Genomic DNA, 24,434 nt, shown 5'->3' on the forward strand with positions numbered 1-24,434 from the left:
ATTTTCCTATGAGTGTTCATTTGACAAAAGAATTTTGCAAGAATAATTAAGGTTTAGTTGTTCATTTGTCAGGAAAAAAAAACTTTCGGGAAAATTTTGTAAGTGTTCACTCATTTTCCTTTTCCCGCGACGCAAAATCCTGTGTTTTTTGCAGGATCACTTTTGCAGGAAAGTAATTCCTGCAGGAAAACTTAAAAACGTGTTTTCTACTACTTTCCTGCCAACTGAACACTACAAAAATTATGAAAAAGTTGATTTTCCCATTCTTTCATGTACTTTTCTGGCAACTGAACGGAGCCTATTAAAAAAAGGCGAGAGAGAGAAAAAAAAAAAATGAAAATTAATTTTTTTCCTCTAGATCGTTTGGTTCCTGATTATGGGAAGAAAGGAAAAAACGAAAATAATATGAGTACCGACGCCCCTCCCACTGTCTCTCTCTTCATCAGAAGGGAATCCTTCTCAGAATCAAGCAAGTAGCAGGTACCCTTCTATCTCTATCTCTCCATCCGGCCCTCGTCGACAGACCGGAGAAGAATCAGAGGCGTCCGGTTGTAAACGTAGTGGAGAGTTGGAACATCGAAGCCCTAGATTTGCACTTTTTCCCCTCTTGTAAGTGCTCACTAGGTTTCATTGATGACAGCAACTGTTAATTGAATTTAGATTAGAAGAGGAAGGCAGTGGCAGATTTAAGTCAGATATTTTTCTTTTCATTTTTCTGCTGTATCCAAACAAGAGAGTTTTTTCTCCCTTACTTTCCTCCCATTTTCTATCTGGAACCAAACAAGGGAAAGAACCCCATTTTCTCCACCTTAATTTTTTACCCTACCCATTATTCCAGCCCTCACACAGTTCTTTCTTTCTTTCTTATCCTTCTTGGGACAAAATTCTTGTTCTTCGACCTTCTACTGCTTTACACCAATCGTCATTGGTTCATTATCAAGAGTTGGGAGAAAAGAACTGGGGAAAAAAGGGAGCTTGATTTCTTGCGATCTTTTGTTGTAATATCCGAGTGATTTTGTTGTTCGAGGACTTTTTTTTTTCCGTGATATGGGTTTTTGATTTCTCCCCCCAAAATTGGAAACCCATTAATGGATTCCCAATGGATTCTTGGGATTCAAGAAGGGGTGAAGAGATTGGATTGATCTGGTGACAAGGAGGAGCTGATTATGGGTACTTTTCTTGGCGGCTTTGTGCTGCCCGTGCTGCTTTTGGCAGGTATACTGTCAATAACGTGATTCTATATTGCTTTTACTGTATTGGTTGGTCGGAGTGATACGATATCGGTTGATGGCAGAAGTTTGTGCTACCTTGTGGAATTTTGGTATTTTTACTGGGTTTCTGTAGCATGTAGAATGTTATTTCTATGAGTCTAGGCATTAGTACTTTTAGTATTGAATCTTTTTCTCTATTGAAGTGGTGCAAATAGGTAACTGTTAGGCACATACTCAATAATGTCACCTGCTTCTTGTCATGCAGTTTGAACATTGTAGGTAAAGTGGCCAAGTGAGGATTTTTCCTTCAACTTAAGTTCTGTTAGTTTTATAACCATACTGCAGTTTTTGAATATATATCTTGCATCCAGATGAATTCTAAATATCCGAGCTGCAGCTGCATACCTTACTGAATATTTCATATGCGTACATAGAGACATGAGTACGGATGATTTGTAACTGAGATGATGATTTCTTTAACTTCTCCCCTGTTGCAGCTGCTTTGCTGAATTGGAGTTTAATCTCTCTAGTTGATTTGCTAGCTTTTCTCCTCGTTCGGTTCACTGCTCCAAAAAGAGGTTTCCATCTTTCACTGATAAGTTGCATTAACCGTCTGTTGTCTTTCCTAGCTTATGTGGTATTTAACTTCTGCTTGTTTGATGTTTTCTTTACTGGTTATGTGTCCAAAGACCATCTTCTTGTGACGATGGACAGACACTATTAATTGACCAGACAACATGTACATTTTTTTATTTTCAGGATATGCTTGTTATAAATTTCCCTTATTCTAGAACCTGCATTTTTTAGATCTTTTGGACAAGTGACTGTCATCTTCCTCTTTATCATAGGTACATTTATCTTATCTTCAGACTTTGTGATTGTGTTTGGTTAGGCAGTCATTGTTGTACGGTGGTCCTATGTCCACTTTCGTGACTTTCTACATGATTGTTGTATTCCTGTAGTAGGAAGGGCTTTCATCGCAGTCTGATGAATTTAGACGGAGCAACGACTTTTCAATTTTCCTTCACTTGTTCACTAATTCTGATAATATTGTAATTTCTGAGCTGGAAAAAGATAGTGAAATCATGTTCAATACATGGCAAGATGCGGCAGGCGTTTTCTCTAGAAACTACAATACAGAAAAAAATGTGCCTGATTTGACTGTAATCAGTTGGTACTCACAGACCACTTTGCTTTCACAGCAGTCTGATGAATTTAGACGCAGCAACAACTTTTCAATTTTCCTTCACTTGTTCACTAATTCTGATAATGTTGTAGTTTTTGAGCTGGAAAAAGAAAGTGAAATCGTGTTCAATACATGGCAAGATGCGGCAGGCATTTTCACTAGAAACTACAATACAGAAAAAAATGTGCCTGATTTGACTGTAATCAGTTCATACTCACAAACCACTTTGCTTTTCATTATTTCTTTAGGTAGTTACTCTGCGTTATTTTGGGGAAATCAAAGAGATTTACTTCTAATGTGATCGGTGATTCTAATCCCTCGGCGAGGCTTATTCATAGGACTAAAAGAAAACTATTGCAAGATTTACTCCTTTCCTCTTCAATGGTTTTTTAAGGAACCAAATTAAATGGAAGCTAACTATTGCAGAGGTTTGTTGTCTTGTCAATACCATGAGCCTGTTTCTGTGCCTGCTAAAAAGAAGGAATTTAGTTCCCTCAAGATGGGATGCTTTCAGAAAACTTCTCCAGAACTTGTCTTCTTGATGTTTCTGAAATGAAAAAAGATTCTGAAAACAATACCGAAAGCAAGTTAAGAGCTTTGTTGAAACTAAATTATGTTTTCAAGTACTCATCCAGTCAAACGATGTTTATCAGAATCAAATTATTGGCACCTATCTGTGATGCAAGGCCCCATCCATCACACAACTGACAGTGGCAAGGACTACTGCTGCAAACAAACGAAATGATGTGAATATTTATGGTTTCTTATCTCCTACAAATAAATCAGAGCGGAACTTCCTTCCGTAATAGAAGGAGTTTATTCCTGATTCCAACCCACAACAGAGACTTAGGCATCTCATCTATGTATTATTGTAACATCTCACCCATGTCTATTATAGAAATATGAAAAGCCATCAAAACCATACCCTTCAATTCTGACTTCTGATGAGAGTTTTTGCATAAATATGCTGTTTGTCTGCCATTTTCCATCAGTGCCATTTTCCATCAATGAACTGCTTCCTGTTAGACTTGTCCCACATCACTCATCTAAGCCACTCAAGCTTAATTAATAAATTCTAGAGGCTACTCCACCTATTGCCAATTGGTTTTAGGTTGGAACCCTCCAAGAAATCTAACATGATATCAGAGCTAGGTCTTGGGTGGTCTCACTCTCACCTCTCGTGGGAAAGTCTCTGTCGCCCGAGTCAGTCAGTCAGCTCTTGGTCTCTTGGTCTGTCATCTCCATGTGCATCCGGGCTGCACGTGAGGGGGAGTGTTAGACTTGTCCCACATCGCTCATCTAAGCCATCCAAGCTTGGTTAATAAATTCTAGAGGCTACTCCACCTATTGCCAATTAGTTTTAGGTTGGAACCCTCCAAGAAATCTAACACTTCCACCATAGAAATTGGTTGTGGGTATGCATTGCATGTTAGGTCCTATTCAGGGATATTACAAGCTTCAAGGAAGGTACATTTGGACTTTGCTCCTCATATTCCGAGCCAGTTTAGCTTCTTACTAAAAGCATAGGAGTTGAAAAAACCCTTCTGATGCTGAAAAGGAAATAAGAAAGCATATAATTTTCTTACCGCTTGGAAACTCCATTCCTATCCTTGTAAGCAATCTAATGCCTTTAGATGCTCATAGGATGTTTTAGTTTCCCACTATGAAGCACCGACACCTCTAGAGGTCGAAGTATCGCAGTGTCGGGACACGGCGGGGACACGTATGGGACACGCCACGTGGTGTGTCCTGTAATTTAATTTAAATTTTTACGGGGACACGGCTGGGACACTGATGGGACACGACAGGGGCCAAATTGTAATTTTGGGGGGCCAAACTGTAATTTAAAAAAAAAATTCTGGGTGTCAAACTAAAATTATTTATTTATTTATACACGTGGCGTGTCTCCCACTGTGTCCGTGTCCTTATTTTTTTAGAATTCCCGTGTCTCCGTGTCGGTATCGGTGTCCATGCATCATAGGTTTCCCATCACTTGTTCACCAATTTATATATATATATATATATATATATATATATATATATATATATATATATATATTGTAGTTTCTGAGAGGGAAAAAGATAAAAGAATTATGTTCAATAAATATACGGCAGGTTTTCTCACTACAAACAAGATATAAGAGTGCCTGATTTGACTGAAATAAGTTGATACTCGCAGAACACTTTGCTTTTCATTTTGGTAGTTAGTCTGCATTAGTTTGGGGGCATTGATGAGATTTTACTTATGACGTGATGCTAATCATTCAGTGAGGCTTTCTCATTAGCCAATAGGAATTTAGGACATAAGATATAAGAGTGCCTGATTTGACTGAAATAAGTTGATACTCGCAGAACACTTTGCTTTTCATTTTGGTAGTTAGTCTGCATTAGTTTGGGGGCATTGATGAGATTTTACTTATGACGTGATGCTAATCATTCAGTGAGGCTTTCTCATTAGCCAATAGGAATTTAGGACATAATGCATCTGGATGTTTTCGGATTTGTGCTGTTGCATAGAGGTGATTCCTTGTTTCCCCTAGTTCATTTTGCTTGTGCTGTTTTATGCAGTTGGAACTTTGAAAACGTGAATTGCCCATAGTTTAATTATATATGTTTGAGGAAGTTCTATTATCAGTAACAGGCAATGAAAAGTTTAGTGGAAGTTAGCTTATCAAGAGCAACATTAGGAAATCAATGTTTGGGTCAGAGAGAATACTTTTGTGAAGATGGTGCATTTTTGATGCAATCTGGGTTTTCGATGTGTTTTTTTTTTTTTGTTGCTGTTTGGTTTTTGATTAACAACCAACATACCATCAATAGAAAACATTATAAAAAATAAGGAGAGAGGAAGATTTACGCTATACTTGTGTCCCAATACTAGTTCAACTTTAAACAAGCAAAGGACCAAAAAAAAGAGATCACATATCACCCATTTGAATTCCTTGTTCCAAAAGCAAGTCAAATCTATTCCCAAATTAGAGACATTTCCTCAGCGAAGGTGGAACTTGGAGGTAGTATTGTTTTGCAAAAGTGTTTGTGGGTGCTTTCTTTATAATGCTTCCCCCTCTTTGACATGAATGAAATGAATATTTAGTTATTTCCATCTTCATGGTACTAATGTGTCATTATTTTTCTGTAGGTTTTCGTTTTCGAGGAAGATATCTCTTGTTGTGGTGTATTTTCATATTTTCTCTACTTGTTATAATTGCACAAGTAGTATTTCTTATTTTATGTGCTCTGGAGGATGGGAAGTGGAGTATAGCAGATGCTTGGTTGGCAAAGCTAATTGGACTGATGAAGTAAGGCTCATTTTGAGTTGTATTTGGTTCTTTATTTTGTTATATCTTGCCACCAATTGTAGTTCTTACAACCATTTGGCACCTTTGTGGTGTATGCTTAAGCAGGTTCGATTCTTGGAGGTTTCCCGTAGTAATTTATTTCTTGGTCATACAACTATTAGTGGCTTTTGTTGCTTCTGTTGAAATCCGTGGGGACAATTTTGGTCTGATCCCATGTCAAGCTTCATCTTGGGAACATCTCTCATCATTTGCCGAACAAATAGGTACTTGACCTCTCAATAGTGGCTTAACTCGCACATCTGTTTCCCTTACTTGTTTCTACTCCTTTCTTTGTACACATTTTTGTGCCATGATGAAATTACTTAACTTATCAATTTGTAAAATTGTTGAGCATTTGAGTATCTTGATTATGTGTTCTCTAACCTTGAGAAAGGCAGAGTCGTGTGGAATTCAGGGGATTCCAATGGAGGGGTAAAATTGTACATAATATCTACCTGATGGGGCATGTGTTATTTAATGATGTGAAGTCCCCTTGTTTCCAAAAGGGCATTTCCCTCCTTCTCCTTAATTTGGGTGGGTGTTGGGGGGAGGGGAAGGGGTAATTGCCATTAAATACTGTTGAACGGAAGGCATTCTTGTTAAAATTGCATCTCGTTAATCAAGTTCTTTGTCTGCTTTGCCTTGTGGAAGGTTCTCATCTTAGGGTTGCTTCTTGCTTGCTGTCCCCTGCCATTCAACTTGTCGTGGGAATTAGCAACCCCTCTTGGGTTTCTCTGCCCTTTTTTGTTTGTAGCTGTGTTGGTCTTGTGGATTGGTCTTTGACAAGCAATTTTCTTGGCCTTTTCAGGTAATTGTTTTGTGATTCTTATTCTTTGCTTCAAGTGATTGACGGTTCTTTCTTTTTTCCTTTCGTCTTTCTCATTTAATTTAGTCTTGTCTGCTGCTATACTCTTTAGTGAGCTTATTATGTTTGGCTCGATGATTTTGAAGGTGGTGGAGGACCCTTTGGCTTTATGCAGGCTTCAACATTTGCCTGCTTTACGTGTATCAGCTCCCTATAAGTCTCCCAGAAATATCACAATGGATTGCTGAATTTGTTGGTCTGTACAAAGTATCTAATAAATCTGAGTGGCCGGAAATTTGTTCTGGTCTTTCTCTGATAGTGTTTTACTTTATGGTATGCAGGCCATTTCTTTTTCAACGTTAGTTTTCTGCATCTACTCGGGTTTAACTTCTTTTTATTCGTACTTAAGTGCCATTCTGGATTTGCTTTGGTGAAATTTCGATTAGAAGATCCATATTACTATGTCATTGCTTTCCAGTTGTAGACAAATTCTGAAGCAATCTTCTTTCATAAAACTTGGGTTCGTTCAGTTCAAATGTAGCTTTACTTCTAACCATTCTGTGAAGCATGCAATTTATGCTTCTCCACTTTTTTTACTGAATAACTACATGAAGTAACTTTTCATGTTGCGGTGGTACAAGAAGAATAACATATCAGGTTTCTTGAGATTTTACATTTTTTGCTTGACTTGTATTATTCAGATTTTCCATTTTGTGGGAACAGCTTTGATAAGGCATGATTTTTCGGTTATTGAGAGAGTTCTTATGTGATGTGGAGTTAAGTTATCGAGGGAGTTCTTATCTGATGGAGAAGTTTTGATAAAGACGCCTTTATTGGGTTTCTTGAGATTTTACATTTTTTGCTTGACTTGTATTATTCAGATTTTCCATTTTGTGGGAACAGCTTTGATAAGGCATGATTTTTAGGTTATTGAGAGAGTTCTTATGTGATGTGGAGTTAAGTTATTGAGTGAGTTCTTATCTGATGGAGAAGTTTTGATAAAGATGCCTTTATTGGACTCTTTTCCTCCTTTTTTCCTTCTCTTTTTTGGACTCTTTTCTGTGGGTTATTTGGACTGACAACCTGAATTTGCATTTGACTCTACACTGGGTTTTTGTTTTTAGATGGGTCTGTTAACTGCAATTAATGAGTATTGTTTTTCTTGTGTCCATGTCATACACTTTCTTTGCTTAGTTTAAGGATACTGATTCTGGAATAAACCGTAACAATGGAAAGCTTTTTCTTTACTTGCTTGGGTCTTGTGAAAATTGCATTTGGCCCTTTCAATAATATGTTGTGCATTTATCGACTATATGCAGCTATCTTGCATTAAGCATGATTTGGAGGAAATGGAGTTTATTATGTCCATTAGAGAAGGCAACTTGGCTGAGCAACTTCTTCCGTCAAGACATTCTTTTTTCATTCGTCAGTCAAGGTAATGGACCTGGGACATATTATCATCTGTTTTTCTTTCGTTTTATTTTTATTTTTATTGATCTTTATTTCACGCAGAATGTTGCAAGTGACTCTTTCTAATTAATTTTGGAGGTTGATTTTTGTGATTATTCTAGTACAAGATCCTTAATGACCTTTTGGTTGAATTTTGTCTAAACTGTGTTGTCCAAGCCAAAGTCCATTTCAATGTGGATCTGTGAAGCAAAAAATCTTACGTTGTTGAATGCTGCTTAATATCTAGAAGCTACTTGATTAATACAGTTTCCATGCCTTGCTTGCTAGTTCGCTGATTGATTTGATGATTTGCAGGTCTGGTGTGAGGCACACCAATGTTTTGCTTAGGGGATCAGTTTTTCGGACCTTTAGCATCAATTTTTTCACGTATGGTTTCCCGGTACATATTCCTAAACTACATATTGTCATCAGTTTGGAATTCCTCTGTTTTTTTTTTTAATCAAGCTAGAGTCATGTCTGAAGATCATGACACTGGGAATTGACATAACCCATTAGTGGTGTCATTTTAGACGGCTAATGTAAACACAGTGGAAATTCACTGCTGGTAATCAGCAGGGCATTACATTTTGGGGTTCACAAGAATCTGTTGTTAGCTCTCTAATTTTCCGAAAAGCTTAAGCTAACAGGAATTAGGCCCACCAATGCATATCAATCCTGTCTTACGTGTGGAAATGCAAATTGTTTCAATACACAAAGAAGCTGAATGCAAACAGAAAAGAAGAATGCTAATTACGTACAAATACACAGATATTTGGAGCGATGTCTCAAAATTCAAAGCTATTAGCGATTGGGTCCAAAAATGTATGTCAAGCAACCTAACATTTTATTCTCACCCTCAACAGCCAAGCATGTAGAAAGTTTTTCCATCTGCCAAGAAAAGCATAACAATATGTTCTGGCAGCAAACTAACATGAACAAGAGTGAAGTACTGCCAATTTTATACAAAGAATTTGATTAAACGGGGACCAAGGGCTCTTGGGAAAATTCTCAATTTTTTGGTTGATGTATGTACTGAGATCAGTTTACCATTCTGAGGGATTCATGAGCGAGGTGAGGCGTTTTTTCTATTTTATTGGTCTTTAGGTTGCGGTTTGGCATAGGGAGGACTAGTACCAGTGACCCATATGCGTGATAACTGGTTATATACAAGAGAACGGTAATCGGACAACAAGTTTGAGGCAAATGGAAGAAGAGACAAATTAATTTCTAACAGCCAACAGGCTTAGAGCATCCCCATTGTAATAATCAAATTGGTATGGATAAGCAAACTTAACAACAATGCTAAAAAAATACCTCACATTGTAATAAGCAAAGTTACAAGTCTTTTAGCAAATAACCAAATTCCACTCATTCCATAACCAAACTTAACAACTTTTACTAATAACCAAAACTCAATAACCAAACCCAATAACCAAACTCAATAACTCAATAACTAAAAAATACCCCACATTAGAATTGTCTCATCGAGACGAATAATTTGATGTGGTCGGGTGTGTGATTGGAACTTGTTTGCAATTGGACATAGATGCATTGCGTACTATGAGGTTTTTTTTATAGGGATGCAAAAATAACCAATGTGGAGGTAAAGGTTGTTAAGTTTGATTATGAACTAAATGGATAATCAAATGCTGACGTGGCAGATTTTGGTTATTGATTTTGATTATTCCCATTGCGGATGCTCTTATATTAGCCCGAATTTCTGTCTCTGTGTGTGTGTGTGTGTAAGTAGACTAGTAGTCATATCCGAAAGATGTTCCAATGTGCATAACTTGGCTTTGAATTAAATCTCTACTAGATGATAAAGTATGTTAGGAGTATAAGTTAAGGTTGTTACCTTGTAGTAATGACGGAGAGGTGGAAATTGACAGTTGAGAGACATTCACTGTGTTCGGAAGCCCATTTGGAGTTTTTGTTTCAAAAAGTTGTTTTTGACTGCCTTTTGACTTTAAAATCTGACTATTGCAGGTTTGGGAAGAATTTTCGAGAGAGAGAGAGAGAGATGAGTCGTGGTCGAAAATGATATGTGTACCGCCGGGTCTTCTCTGGCATCGGACGGCCGATTCGAGCCGTCCAAAAAATTTAAAAAAAAAAAACCGAGTGGGCTTATTCAAGAATCAATGACATTTGAGGTGTATAAGGTGCTTGATCGGAATACCCATATTTCATATATATATGTATATATGTGTATATACACGAAAAACGGGTGTTCGGATCAAGCACACTACACACCTCGGATGGCATTGATTCTCACGCAAGCCCACTCGGTTTTTTTTTATAGAATTTTTTGACGGCTCGGATCGGCCGTCCGGTGGCCGGAGAAGGCCCGGCGCCGCCGATCGGTACGAATTCTCTACACTCAGGTCGGTGCACATAGCAATACTAGTTCTGGGGAGAGGGAGTAATTGAAGAGAGAGAGAGGAACGGGAGACTTTTGTCCAACTTGCCTTTTATCCATCAGTTTTTCTTTTTACTTTTGTCCAACTTGCCTTTTATCCATCAGTTTTTCTTTTTTCCTTTTCTGTCAGTCTCAGTAAGGAGGTCTCACATATTTTTGAAATAACTCATCCAATCACATATTTTTACATTTTAACACAAAATTTTCAATTCAAAATTCCGAACCAATCACAGCGATTGAAGTTCCAATTTGCATAGATATGTTTAGTAGGGAGCCTAAGGGCCACTATGCTTGGTAGGGGCGGGAGTACATGTTTAATAACATACAGGTTAGATATGATATTCATTAAGTTTTGGTCACCCTAGGTACCGCTTTTGTTTCTTCTCATGTGTATATATATATATATAACCTCTAAAAAAAACCCCCAAATTTCCGATCAAATTTTGATGATCCAAGTCGCTCGACTCGCTCAATGTAATCAGAACGTGATTTTAAGGGTACTCGTGAGAAATCAGCAAAAAAAAATTACCGGAAAGGGCTTCATCCGAACAGTTTTTTATTGAACTTTATTGAACTTTATTGAACGGTTCAATGAAAAACTGTTCAAATCAAGCCCTTTCCGGTTATTTTTTTTGCTAATTTCTTGCGGACATCCTTAAAATCACGTTCTGAACACATTGAGCGGCTCGGATCATCAAAATTTGATTGGGAACTATGAGATTAAGATTTGGGGGTTTTTTTTAGAGGATTTTTTAAGGGTTCCCGAAACCGCACACAGTCCGGACCTCCGATTTCCTATTGAATTTCAATGATCCGAGCCACTCAATGTGATCAGAACGTGATTTTAAGGGTACCCGCGAAGAAATCAGCAAAAAAAATGACTGGAAGGGCTTCATCCGAACAGTTTTTCATTGAACGGTTCAATAAAAACTGCTCAAATCAAGCCCTTTCCGGTCATTTTTTTGCTGATTTCTCACGGGTACCCTTAAAATCACGTTCTGCACATATTGAACGGTTCATATCATTAAAATTTGATCAGGAAATGAGAGGTGTGGACGGTGTGGACTTGAACATTTGTGTGTGTGTGTGTATTTCTGGCATAGCTAGAAAAAGTTCAATGATTTTTGAGGGAATTTTGCAATTACGGATACTAAGGGGACAGTGCATTTCCTATTTACTTCTCATGTTCACTGCACACATATCAACATTCTACAACACCATATAGTCTAGGGTATGCCTTGAATGGGTGTCACCCATGATTGATTAGACAGACTTTATGAAATAAGAATATGAAGAGGACTTACCCCACGAACAAAGAAATATATCGAGGAAGAGGACTTGGAAGAGAAATGATCATGTTGGGCTTCATGCTCACTGGGGTTGTGAGATGCAGTTAGAATCTTAAGTATAACCTTAGTACCGTAGTGGTATTCTTCTCTAATTATCATTGTAGATTAATCCTACCCCCATTTGAAAGTGAGTTAATGAGGTAGGTCTAGAGTATTTGTAAGTTACAACTCTGCCATTCCTAGCTTTGAGTTATATTTCTCTCGTTTTTTGTAGTCAATAGTTAGACATTGTTTTTGCATATTCCATAATCATGTTCATGTCTATTTTATAACCAGTTCTATGTTGTAGCAGTGGAGAAGTGTATTATTCTTATTTCGAAGTTTACCATTTCTTAACAATTCCAGTCCCACTTTCGTTCCAATTGTGGCCAATATTAGATGTATGATCTTGGAAGCTTGTTTTCCTGCATAAATTACATTAGCATTTAGATAGTTGAGGTTCGATGCTGACCTGTTATAGCAGAATACCTAATTGCAACTGCTATTATCATCAGACTCTATACATTGTATTTGGCTTGAAGCTAAAGCTTTGATTGATGAACTTGACAGGTCTCTTTGGTTGCTCTTTCCTTCTGGAGTTTCCATTTTACAAGCATTTGTGCATTTGGATTACTTGCATATGTCGGCTACGTTGTGTTTGCCTTCCCATCCTTGTTTCGGTTGCACCGGTTAAATGGGCTGCTGCTTGTTTTCATTCTGTTGTGGGCTGTTAGCACATATATCTTCAATGTGGCATTTGCATTTCTGAACTGGAAAGTTGGGAAGGTATTCCTCCATTTGGGTATAAAGTCTACCAGGTTATATTCTGACAAGACTAGATAATTGACAATTCTACTTTGAATATCTTCAGAATATGGAGATATGGGAGCTGGTTGGGCTGTGGCATTATCCCATTCCTGGATTTTTCTTACTTGCACAGTTTTGTCTTGGAATTCTGGTAGCTCTGGGTAATCTTGTGAGCAACTCTGTTTTTCTCTACCTGTCTGATGAGGATGGACGATCTTCAAACAACAACTGTGCTGTTGAAGGTAGTTGGACACGATGTTCTAAGTTCTCATAATTCACCCTAAGTTTATGTTCACTTTTTGGGCGGCAGATTAATTCTGACCATGAATTCATTGCCCTCTATATTTTTAAGGTTACATGTGCTCTTTTTCCTGGTAGTTTAGTTGATTCATACAGGTCTCACACCTACTTACACATAAGGCTACAAAGTCCCAGTTTTGCATTCGCTTTCTACATGCTATATTGTATCACATAGACATGTTTTTTTTTCCTCGGAAGTACCATTCTGAAGCTATTTTGTGGTGCCAAGTTATATTATCATATTATTTGTAGCGAAACTAGTCAGCTATCCAGTCTACCATTGATCCAGTGCTCAAGCACTCAAGGACTCTTGAAATCTTGTTTGGTGTCAAGGTAATAGCTATGAGTAGTTTATTGTTATGATTGCAAAAACTGTAATTTCTTCCATTTGATCTTACTCTATTTTGCTATGAACAGCAATGGCATGGTTTGCTGGGAATTTCTCTTTGTTTATGCTTTTCGGCATATGTACATTGTTATCATACTTCCATGATTCCATCCACGTAATTGTTTTTTACCGTTCCCTTTTAATTGCAGTAAAGGAAGAGGCCAGGGTACTGATTGTGGCCACAATCGCTTGGGGTCTGCGCAAATGCTGCCGAGCTATTGAGCTGGTGCTGATTTTCCTCATTGCAATGAAACCTGGATTCATCCATGCTGTATATAGTATGTTTGTTTGTCAATTTATTGATAGACTTTGTAATCAAGCCAAAATATTAGTTTGTGGCAAGTTTATGATAGCATGTGATTCCACGGTAATTCACTAATTGGTGCTAATACCTGATCTGTGCTTCAGTTATATTCTTTTTGGTATACCTTTTGAGCCACAACATCAGCAAGAAGATACGCCAATCCCTGGTTCTTCTTTGTGAAGCTCATTTTGCAATATTGTACATCCTTCAGCTTAATCTTGTCTTGGATTTCTTAGAGAGAGAAGGCTCTTTGAGCATGGAAATTATTACTCAGTTAGGTACGCCTGTGTGTCACTGCCCTGCATATACTTTTTGATTGTTTGGATTTCATATTTTCAATCATATACAGTGCTTTTCACTTCTTCTTTTTTTTTGTTTCTGTTTTTTCTTCTATCTGTTGCGATACTCGAGTAACAGAATTCTTCTAATTTGATGTAGGTCTCCTTGAACGTGATAGTTCCTGGGACTTCTTGGAAATGGCTTTGCTTGCATGCTTATGTGCAGTTCATAACCATGGTTCTGAAATGCTATTTTCATTCTCAGCAATAGTAGAGCATGCCCCTTTCCTTCCGGTTGGATTTGGCATCCTGAAAGCTGGCCTGAATAAATCAGTTCTTTTGTCAGTTTATGCCTCACCAGCAATTAGAGACAGTCATAGCGACAGTTCTTATGGTATGTCATACTCCAAGCTTCACGGAGTATTGTGGGATGACTTTTTAGTTTTTTGTCTAACTCCGATCGCCAGAAAACATCCTTAGAATTTCCTAGTGAAAGCTGCTGCCCTACTTCCACTGTCTATCCTTTTCATTCATATGATGAATTTTTTTTTTTTTTTTGTACTAATTTTTTGTTTATTCTTCTTTCCAGAGAGAAAGATAGCTTCATATCTCAGTGCTATAGGGCAGAAATTTTTGTCCGTTTATAGGTCATTTGGGACCTACATTGCTTTTTTGACTATCCTTGTTACGGTATATCTTGTGAGACCAAATTATGTATCGTTTGGATACATTTTCCTTCTCCTATTCTGGATCACCGGAAGACAACTGGTTGAGAAGACAAAACGACGCCTATGGTGTCCGCTGAAAGCATATGCAATTGTGGTTTTTATCTTCATCTATATCTTGAGTATATTTCCCAGCTTTGAGAAGTGGCTGTCTGGGAAGATTAATCTTTCAGACTTGGGTTATGATACAGAAGCTTCATTGTGGGAAAATGTCTGGGAATCTCTGGCAATCATGATAGTGATGCAACTTTATAGTTATGAGAGGAGGCAAAGCAGGTATACTAGTATGGATTACCCTGATCCACTGCAATATGGTGTAATTGGGTTTATCAAGCGACTTCTGATTTGGCACAGTCAAAAGATTTTGTTTGTTGCTTTATTCTATGCGGCTTTATCTCCGATTAGTGCATTTGGGTTCATTTATCTTCTTGGCATCGTTATCTGTTCGAATTTACCCAAAGTTTCTCGGTTTCCATCCAAATCATTCTTGATCTTCACTGGATTTCTTGTGGTCACTGAATATCTGTTTCAGATGTTTGGTAAACAGGCTAAGATGTTTCCTGACCAGAAACACTATTATGTCTCCCTTCTTCTGGGTTTCCGGGTGTTTGAGCTTGGGTTTTGGGGTCTAGAAGCAGGCTTGAGGGGGAAAGTTCTGGTGATTGCTGCATGCACTCTTCAATACAATGTCTTCCATTGGTTGGAGAAGGTCCCAAGTACTGTTCGAAATTCCGAAACTTGGGAAGAACCTTGCCCCTTGTTCATTGCCGAAGAAGATACCTTGCCAGTAGTTTCCATTTCTAATGGGGAAGCAGGCATCCTACCAGATTCTAGTGCATTATCTGCAAACAGAAGGGGGGCGACTAGCAATTCATGGCCATCTTTCAATTCTGGTTCCTCTGACGCAGGTGTCTCCCATGATAGCAACACAAGGAAATATTCCTTTGGGAATATATGGGGTAGCTCTATGGAGAGCCACAAGTGGAATAAGAAGCGGATTCATGCCTTGAAGAAGGAGAGATTTGAAACACAGGTGGCTACCTTGAAAATATATTTGAAGTATTGGATGGAGAATACCTTCAACCTCTTTGGCCTGGAGATAAACATGATTGCGTTGCTCCTTGCCAGTTTTGCTTTGTTGAATGTTGCTTCTATGGTGTATATTGCATCACTATTTGCTTGCATTCTTTTGGACCGGCGTATAATACGTAAATTCTGGCCGTTATTCGTCTTCTTGTTTGCATCCATTCTTATTCTTGAATACTTTGCTCTCTGGAAGACTGTTGTGCAATTGGAGCAGGATTCCCCAAATGAGCCTAATGTGTGTTGCCATGATTGTTGGAAAAGCTCAATCCTATACTTCAATTACTGCACAAACTGTTGGCTGGGTAGGACTCTCAAATAAATGTCAATGTTTCGTTTTGATTGATAGCATCTACTCTGTTGCCTTTCAAAATTGTATTGCTTAGGAACTTCATGAAGTTAATTTTGTTCTTCGTATATAGAGCAATAGCAGTTAAACGTAATGCTAGGCCATATGCTTTTCAGAACCTTAGTCATTCACTGATACTTGCATCAAGAGATGATAGTATTGAATATGTAGTTCAAGAAGCTGGAGAGAAGTCAATATTTGTTTCACTTAGAGCGCACCAAAAGTTTAAGCTTTCTGGGCCTAGCTGTGTATAAAGGTCCTGCAAATGGAGAGAGACTTAAAGACAGTTCAAACACACGGAATAGAACAAAGTGTGGACAAAAACACGAGGGGCCAATAAAATTCACGTAATAATCAGGGACACAGAAGTAAGCTTTAAGGGGAACTGAATAACTAAAAAAAAAATCCTAACTGAAGTAGTGTTACCTGGTCGAGGCGGGTCTCTGTGTGTGAAACAGACCCAAAATTGATCAATTGCTGTTTTTTTTACTTCTTTTCCCGCTGAAGAGATTTTTTACTGCTCGCATGAAGGCTGATGTACTCTTCTTATTGTAGGACTTACTGTTGATGATCCTCGAGTGCTTATTAGCTATTTTGTAGTCTTCATGCTTGCATGTTTCAAACTTCGTGCTGATCATATTTCTGGATTCTCGCTGTCATTTACATACCGCCAAGTAAAGTCTCAACAGAAGAATGCATTTGTTTGGAGAGATCTTTCTTTTGAGACAAAAAGCATGTGGACTTCTCTCGACTACTTGAGGCTCTACTGTTACTGTCATCTATTGGATCTTGTGCTTGCTCTGATTTTGGTTACGGGGACCCTTGAGTATGACATTCTGCACCTTGGTTATCTTGCTTTTGCTCTAGTTTTCTTCCGTATAAGACTCCAAATACTAAAGAAGAAGAACAACATATTCAAGTTCCTCCGAGTTTATAACTTTGTTGTCATTGTTCTTTCGCTTGCTTATCAATCTCCCTTTCTGGGGGGTTTCAATGATGAAAAATGTGGCACGATTGACTATATCTATGAGGTGATTGGATTTTACAAATATGACTACGGTTTTAGGATTACTTCCAGATCTGCTATTGTTGAGATAATTATCTTTGTGCTTGTGTCATTGCAATCATACATGTTTGCTTCCCGGGAGTTTGATTATGTGTTCCGATACCTGGAGGCAGAGCAAATTGGTGCCATTGTACGAGAACAAGAGAAGCAAGCTGCATGGAAGAAGGCACAGTTACAGCATATTCGTGAATCTGAGGAAAAGAAATGCCAACGCAACTTACAAGTGGAAAAGATGAAATCTGAGATGCTCAACCTTCAAATCCAGCTTAATGGCATAAACTCCACTGCTACTTGGGGTGACACTTCTCCAAATAGTGAAGGGCTAAGAAGGAGGGGCAGTATTTCTCTTTATTTTAGTAGAGATGAACAGACCCGTGGAAAAAAGGAAGATATACTGACAAAAGAGGAGCTGAATAAAGATGCAGATATGGTATTTCCATTAGAACTGCATGAATCTCCCAAGAGTGTGAAAACAGAGAGTCCAGGGACAGTGGAGTCTAGAAACCATTTAGTGGAATCACCTCATTGTGAAATCATTGAGCTTGAAGAGGATACTGCTGATATTGGGTCAATTAATCCTGAAATTGAAATTAAGCGTAAAGGCCATGCGAAGGACAATCCTATAATTTCTGCAGTACAGCTCCTAGGTGATGGTGTTTCCCAAGTTCAGTCTTACGGAAATCAGGCGGTCACTAATCTTGTGAGTTTTTTGAACATTGCGGAGGATGAATCAGATACAAATGAACACTCTTTGGGAGAGGATGGGGTACATGATGACAAAGGAAATCAAGAAAGGAGGCAGTCATTGGATCGTTCTTCTTCTCTTCAGTCAGACAAGAGCAGATCCATGTCTGATGCCGCAAGTCTGCAAATTGGGAGGATCTTCCATCATATATGGTCCCAAATGCGCTCCAACAATGATGTAGTGTGTTATTGTTCCTTTGTTCTTGTCTTCCTATGGAATTTCAGTTTGCTTTCAATGGCATATCTTGCGGCTTTGTTCTTGTATGCTTTATGCGTAAATACAGGTCCGAGTTACATCTTCTGGGTTATTATGTTAATCTACACAGAGTTGTATATCTTGCTTCAGTATCTGTACCAAGTTATCATCCAACATTGTGGGGCGGAAATCCAGTCAATCCTTCTTAATGAGTTGGGCTTTCCTCGCAATAAGATCACAACATCATTTGTTATCAACACGTTGCCTCTGTTTCTAGTGTACTTGTTTACACTCTTACAGAGCTCTATAACTGCAAAAGATGGTGAATGGATTTCCACAATGGAATATGATTTTGGTAGGAGGAGAGTTCACTTCCAGCAAGAGGCTCTTTTGGGTACTAACTGGAGTGAGAGGGCATGGAAGCTGCTCGAACTGGTGGGAAATTTGGCAAAAGTGATAGTTAGTAGCTTCTCTGTCTACTGGAGATCACTAACGCAAGGAGCAGAATCTCCTCCTTACTTTGTCCAGTTGTCTTTGGATGTCCATCTATGGCCAGAGGATGGGATTCAACCGGAGAGGATTGAGTCTGCAGTAAATCAAATCCTTAGAATTGTTCATGACGAGAGATGCAAAGAAAAAGATCCTAATGTTTGTCATTCTTCTAGCAGGGTTCATGTTCAAAGCATTGAAAGAAGTACCGAAAGCTCAAATGTCGCCTTGGCTGTGTTTGAGGTGGTTTATGCATCCCCATTAGAAGAATGTAAACCAGTTGAATGGTATAAGTCGCTAACTCCAGCAGCTGATGTGGCAAAGGAGATTCTTCATGCACAACGTGCAGGTATGGTTGAAGAAGTTGGTTTCCCATATCCTATAGTCTCTGTAATTGGAGGGGGTAAAAGAGAACTGGATCTATATGCCTACATATTTGGGGCAGATTTGGTTGTTTTCTTTCTGGTTGCCATTTTCTACCAATCCGTCATAGAAAACAAAAGTGAATTCCTTGAAGTTTACCAGCTTGAAGATCAATTTCCTAAGGAGTTTGTATTTGTTTTGATGGTTAGTCTCTATATTCTCCTTTCTTTCAGCATAATAGCTTTGAGCCTTTGAGACATGATCCCTGTTCATTATTTAACCACTTGACTGGACTAAGTTTTCTAAGGTGATCGTCATGACAATTCCTGTTAAGATCTGCTAGTTTTGAGGCAGAAATTGCTAGCGTAGTTTTCCTGTTACAGGGATGAAGATTGGCATCTAAACAACTCTATGTAGGCAAAAAAGTACATGCTTAGAGTTGCAGCATTAAAAAGCGCTTAACTGGACTTCACTTTTATATGGTGATCATCCAGACAAACTCTGTCCTCTTGCTAGTTCTGGGATTGAACTTGCTTGTCTTGTTGCTACATTTGTCTCTACATAAAAAAGGCTAGTCATGTTATATACACCTACACCACTCTTTGCGATGCATTGTTGGACTCACTATCAAATAGCTGAAGTTTTTGTTGTTTATATTACCTTTAATTAAACACAAGACATTCTGAGGCTAGGATAATACATGGTTGCTGGTTTCCTGACCAGCGTAATGCTTTATTCATGCAGGTTATCTTCTTCTTGATTGTGCTCGATCGCATTATCTACCTCTGCTCATTTGCCACAGGAAAAGTCATCTTTTATCTTTTCAACCTTATCATCTTTACCTATTCTGTAACGGAGTATGCTTGGAATATGCAACCTTCACATCGACAAGCCGGTGGATTAGCGCTCCGTGCTATATATTTGACAAAATCAGTTTCTCTGGCACTGCAAGCCATACAGATCAAATACGGGGTTCCTCATAAAAGCACTCTCTATCGGCAGTTCTTGACCAGTGAAGTTTCAAGAGTTAATTATTTAGGGTACCGTCTGTATCGCGCTCTTCCATTCCTTTATGAATTGCGATGTGTACTTGATTGGTCATGCACAACCACAAGTTTGACTATGTATGACTGGCTGAAGGTGAGTTCTTGTCACTGTTTGCTCCTACCATTGGGGCCAAAACCCCCAACCTATTCTGATTCAATTACGGAACAATCAAGTAAACAGATACTATTTTCAGAACTTCTGCTACAGTTGTGAAGGTGAAAAAGTAAATTGAACAAATGTATGGGGAAATGGATCTTATAATGCAGAGGAGGTCGTGCCTTTGCCTAAGAGAGTGTGATTGTCGTCAAATCTATCTGTGTCGCGCTGTACTTTATTTTCTTCTGAGTGTGTCGGTTTCTGTTTTCTGTTGCGTCACCAAGGTAGTTTTGGATGTATTGCTGAGATGCTTAAGGAAACAGTAAAGAAATAAAAAGGGAAAGAGGATTCTGGTTCAATTTTCTGAATCCACGTTATGAAGCGTATGTACATGACAGGCAAAAATACTTCTCATAAAGAAAAATTGAGGGGAAAGTATTAGCATTAGATTTAGAGTAATACACCATGATTTTTTGAATAAAATACAGAAACCTTATCTGGAAAGACTTTTCTATCATTGGTAAACACCCATGTAACATTTACATCCGAATCTTGCTAATCTGCTAAGCTTGCAACATTGTGTAGGAAATACTTGGTATTGAGCTATTTGCTTATTTGTTGTAGCATAAAAGTTTGAATGCTTATTTGTTGAACTGATATTTCGCTGTCTCTTTAGTTGGAAGACATAAATGCAAGTTTGTACCTTGTGAAATGTGACGCAATCTTGAACAGAGCCAGACACAAACAAGGAGAGAAGCAGTCGAAAATGACTAAATTCTGCAGTGGAATATGTTTGTTCTTCGTATTGATCTGCATCATCTGGGCTCCTATGCTGGTAAGAAGTGTGGGATAAGCTGATTCTATCTATTCTATATGTTTTTGCTAGTTGAGAATCACCAAAGGGGACACCACCTATTTATAAAGGAAGTACACAAGAGAAGTCTACCCACTCAAATACAAAGTAATCCTTTATGATCTTCCAAAGTTCCTCTCTAGGTGTCAGTTTCTTAGCAGCACTTTCATAGATCTAGGTGTGCTTTATCCATTGGAAAGCTTATTCGATCTCATATTTGAATACTGTCACTAGACACTAAAGGAGGAAGTACACATTTCTATGGATAAAAGGCAGTTATGGTGGATCCAGACTGTCTAGAGAAGTCAATGATAAACTACTGGCCCTAAATTCTTGTGCATGAGCCAAATATGTATGTCTGAGATTTTTTCTTCCTTTGGTCTAGCCTGATAGTGGATTGTATGATAAATATGCTTGAAGCCTATCTGGCTCAGGCCGATAAGTTCACTTTGTGACCTGTGTTTGAGCATGTGTCTAACAAGCATCATCTGTGAAAAATCTCAAGCATTGCTTTCACCTTTGGAAATGCTTTCGCAGTACCTGCTTAAGCACTCTTTACACAGACAATCAATTGGCATAGTTGTGCTTACAATGCTTTTACTTTATGCAGATGTACAGCAGTGGTAACCCTACTAACATTGCTAACCCCATCAAGGATGCCAGTGTTCAGCTTGATATTAAGACAGCAGGTGGAAGGTTGACCTTGTTCCAGACAACATTATGTGAAAAAATTTCATGGGACACGCTCAACAAAGTTGCTAACCTTGATCCGCATGGTTATCTGGCACTATATGACAAGAGCGATATCCAATTAATATGTTGCCAACCCGATGCTAGTACTTCGTGGCTTGTCCCTGATGTGGTACTTAACAGATTTATCCTCTCTATTGATAATATGGACACGAGAATGGATATCATTTTCACTTGGGCACTATCAAGAGACAGACCAAAAGGCAAGGAACTCGTGAAATATGAAAATACTGTTGATCCTTTATTTCTTCCAGACCCCTCTGAAGTTGTACAAGTTCTCAACGGCTCTTCCAACAGCTTCAGGATAAATAATTCTTATGCAAGATACTTTCGGGTTACTGGTTCTGGTGATGTCAGACCTTTTGAAACAGAGGTATATTAGTTCAGTAGCTTTCCATGACATAAATAAAAATAGCCCCCACCCACCCCCACACAACCACACACCAAAAAAAAAAAATGTAATAGCAATAAAAAAAATAAAAAAAGCAAAAGAAAGAAAACCCTGTGCATGACTGTGTTGCGTTAATTTTTTTTCTTTTTTTATTGTTAGACAAAATGCCAGGACAGTTGTTGGGTTCTGCTTAGTAAAATCCAGGACAGTTGTTGGGTTCTGCTTAGTAAAATTAAGACAAATAAACTGTGGTTTTACGATCGTAACAACCTTTAAGCTTTGTTTCAATCTGAAACTGTGCAACAATATATTGTCATAAAGTATAAAAGGAATATTGTCCAACGAAAATGCGGATAAATATTTAAAAGCCATAAGTTGGGTAGTGTCCCCCTTGTAATGAGAGCATAGATACTTCCTTCGTCCCTTTTTGTTAGTCTCTTTGGGGGCTTCTAATTGTTAAGGGGAAAAGCGTTAAATGTCTCCTTAGAAAGCTTGAGTGGACTTCCGTTATGCCCCTTAATCGCACTTTGAAAGCTACTTTTAATCATTTATCACAGTTTGTTGTGAAAATTTATTTAATTTTTCTTTGAAAAGGTCTAGTATCCAGAAAGAATGGAGGACTAGTTACAAGGGACAGGGAGTTTTTTTGTTTAGACCATTACCAATCACAAATTTGAAAACCTCTTACTTTTTGCAGGAAACTGTGGTTGCAGATCTCATTATACATCGTGGAAGTCCCGAGTGGTGGTCCTTCCATGATATCAGTTCACTGGATGTAAATGGATGTGGAGGCTTGGCAGGGCCAATGGCCGTCATTGTATCCGAGGAAACGCCTCGTAGGTTTTCATTAAAGCTTTTTGCGCAAGTGTTGAGACTTTGGCAACGTGGTAGTTCTCTAATGAATAATTACTTGTCATTCTAATCATTTCAGAGGGTCTTCTCGGGGACACTCTAAGCAAATTCAGCATCTGGGGCCTCTACATTACTTTTGTACTTGCAGTAGGTCGGTTTATCAGACTTCAGTGCTCTGACCTAAGGATGAGAATCCCATATGAGAACCTTCCTTCTTGTGACAGGTAATAGGATTTGTCTCTGGTCTTGTTCACTCTTAGTATTTTCAGCATCAATAATCTATTATCATGAAAAATTGGTAAATGAAATTATCGTCTATTAATTTCTAAGGTCAGAGACGAATGAAATTTGTTGGAAACAACTTGCTCAGTTTGCCTGGTTGAGACAGAAGGGAAAGTTCCTTTTCTTACAGAACACAGACCCTAGAGTTAAGAAACATGCCTTGTTGCTCTTTCCATGTATATCATGGACAACATTCTTATATTAGCCAGAACAAAAATGATACTCACACAACACCAAACACAACCTCTCACATACATGTGGGCTCCACACGCACTACTATCTGTAGGCCCCACATGTATGTGAGAGGTTGTGTAAGTTGTTGTGTTTGGATTGTTGTGTAAGTAGCATTGTTACAGCCAGAAAGTACCTGAAATAATGAATTTATGAACATCTCTCTCCTCTGGCAAAGATTCGTGTATCTTTTTTTTTCTTTTTTTTTTTTGATTTGCTAAGGTATAACATTGACAAATTAGTTTAGAGTCTAGAGGAAGACACTATCCTATTCGTACTGTATCTCTGCATTACTACTGTATCCCTGGCTATGCTCGTATTGTTTCCAGTTTTTATTAATGTCACAACCTAAATTCAGATGAAAATATTTTACATTTGCTGGTTTTTGTGAAGGTTAATTGCCATTTGCGAGGATATATATGCTGCAAGAGCAGAGGGTGAGCTCGGAATTGAGGAGGTCCTCTACTGGACACTCATAAAAATCTACAGGTCACCACACATGTTGCTTGAGTATACCAAAATCGACTAGATTCTGCAAACTCAAAATCGGCCTCACTTGTTAGGATCGATAACTAACAGCAGCATCCAGTTAGTGTGAATAGAATACGAGCTGATACTGACTGATACTGTGTCGACTTTGCTCCAAAAATGGTCTTTGAAAGTGTCAACAAATTGTCAGCACGATTCGTTTCTAACCTTTTAGTTTGTTTGGTAAGTGAGGATGTTGAGGATAAAGATGTATCTTATTTGTTCTGGATTGCGTCGACTGTTACACTCTTGAATGTATGTATAATTTTCAGCTGGCACGGGCCGAATTGGGATACCTGGATTCATATAGAGATAAATGATTATAGTTCAATGAAGCAGTTTTCCAGTTCTGAGAATTTTTATGCCCCCTTGCAAGGTACACTCGAATGGAAGTGAGAAAAAGGTTGTTTTGAATTATTCACAGCCATCCACTTTTTTTGCGGTGCTTATACAGCCATCCACTTTCTGACATCAAAATCCATCATCGTAGTTAACAAGAACGATACAAATTTATAGGTTATTCAAGGTTTATAAAATCAGTGGTGAATCATACGATTCACGCCAAAATGATACTAATCT

The 24,434-nt window shown here is 38.3% G+C and overlaps 1 protein-coding gene across 7 annotated transcripts; it reads left to right on the forward strand.

The window, feature by feature from the left end:
• Positions 1-340: 340 nt before the first annotated feature.
• LOC131304216 (piezo-type mechanosensitive ion channel homolog) lies at positions 341-24,211 on the forward strand. 7 transcript variants are annotated; one of them, XM_058331368.1, is made up of 21 exons: positions 341-1,215; positions 1,709-1,789; positions 5,537-5,696; positions 5,802-5,959; positions 6,387-6,543; positions 6,687-6,873; positions 7,860-7,975; positions 8,305-8,389; positions 12,304-12,519; positions 12,605-12,782; positions 13,378-13,506; positions 13,637-13,810; positions 13,971-14,204; positions 14,400-15,923; positions 16,523-19,029; positions 19,570-19,965; positions 20,645-20,803; positions 21,432-21,944; positions 22,660-22,798; positions 22,894-23,038; positions 23,721-24,211. In XM_058331368.1, the coding sequence occupies exons 1-21, from the start codon at positions 1,167-1,169 to the stop codon at positions 23,854-23,856; spliced, it is 7,443 nt and encodes a 2,480-aa protein (XP_058187351.1). In that variant the 5' UTR covers positions 341-1,166; the 3' UTR covers positions 23,857-24,211. The 7 variants fall into 7 exon arrangements, with proteins under 7 accessions (XP_058187351.1, XP_058187390.1, XP_058187359.1 ...); XM_058331376.1 differs by lacking the exon at positions 1,709-1,789 and having other exon boundaries at positions 364-1,215; XM_058331390.1 differs by lacking the exons at positions 341-1,215; positions 1,709-1,789 and adding an exon at positions 1,901-1,950.
• Positions 24,212-24,434: the final 223 nt, after the last annotated feature.

This window comes from Rhododendron vialii, chromosome 1a (assembly GCF_030253575.1).
Source record: "Rhododendron vialii isolate Sample 1 chromosome 1a, ASM3025357v1".
NCBI classification, from domain to species: Eukaryota; Viridiplantae; Streptophyta; class Magnoliopsida; order Ericales; family Ericaceae; genus Rhododendron; species Rhododendron vialii.

Excerpts from the sequence above, each read along its gene's own strand:
- LOC131304216 (XM_058331368.1), top strand. The coding sequence starts at position 1,167 with ATGGGTACTTTTCTTGGCGGCTTTGTGCTGCCCGTGCTGCTTTTGGCA. Across the intron at positions 6,874-7,859 it reads TGATAGTGTTTTACTTTATG|CTATCTTGCATTAAGCATGA; the intron begins GTATGCAGGCCA and ends GACTATATGCAG. Across the intron at positions 19,966-20,644 it reads CTATGTATGACTGGCTGAAG|TTGGAAGACATAAATGCAAG; the intron begins GTGAGTTCTTGT and ends CTGTCTCTTTAG.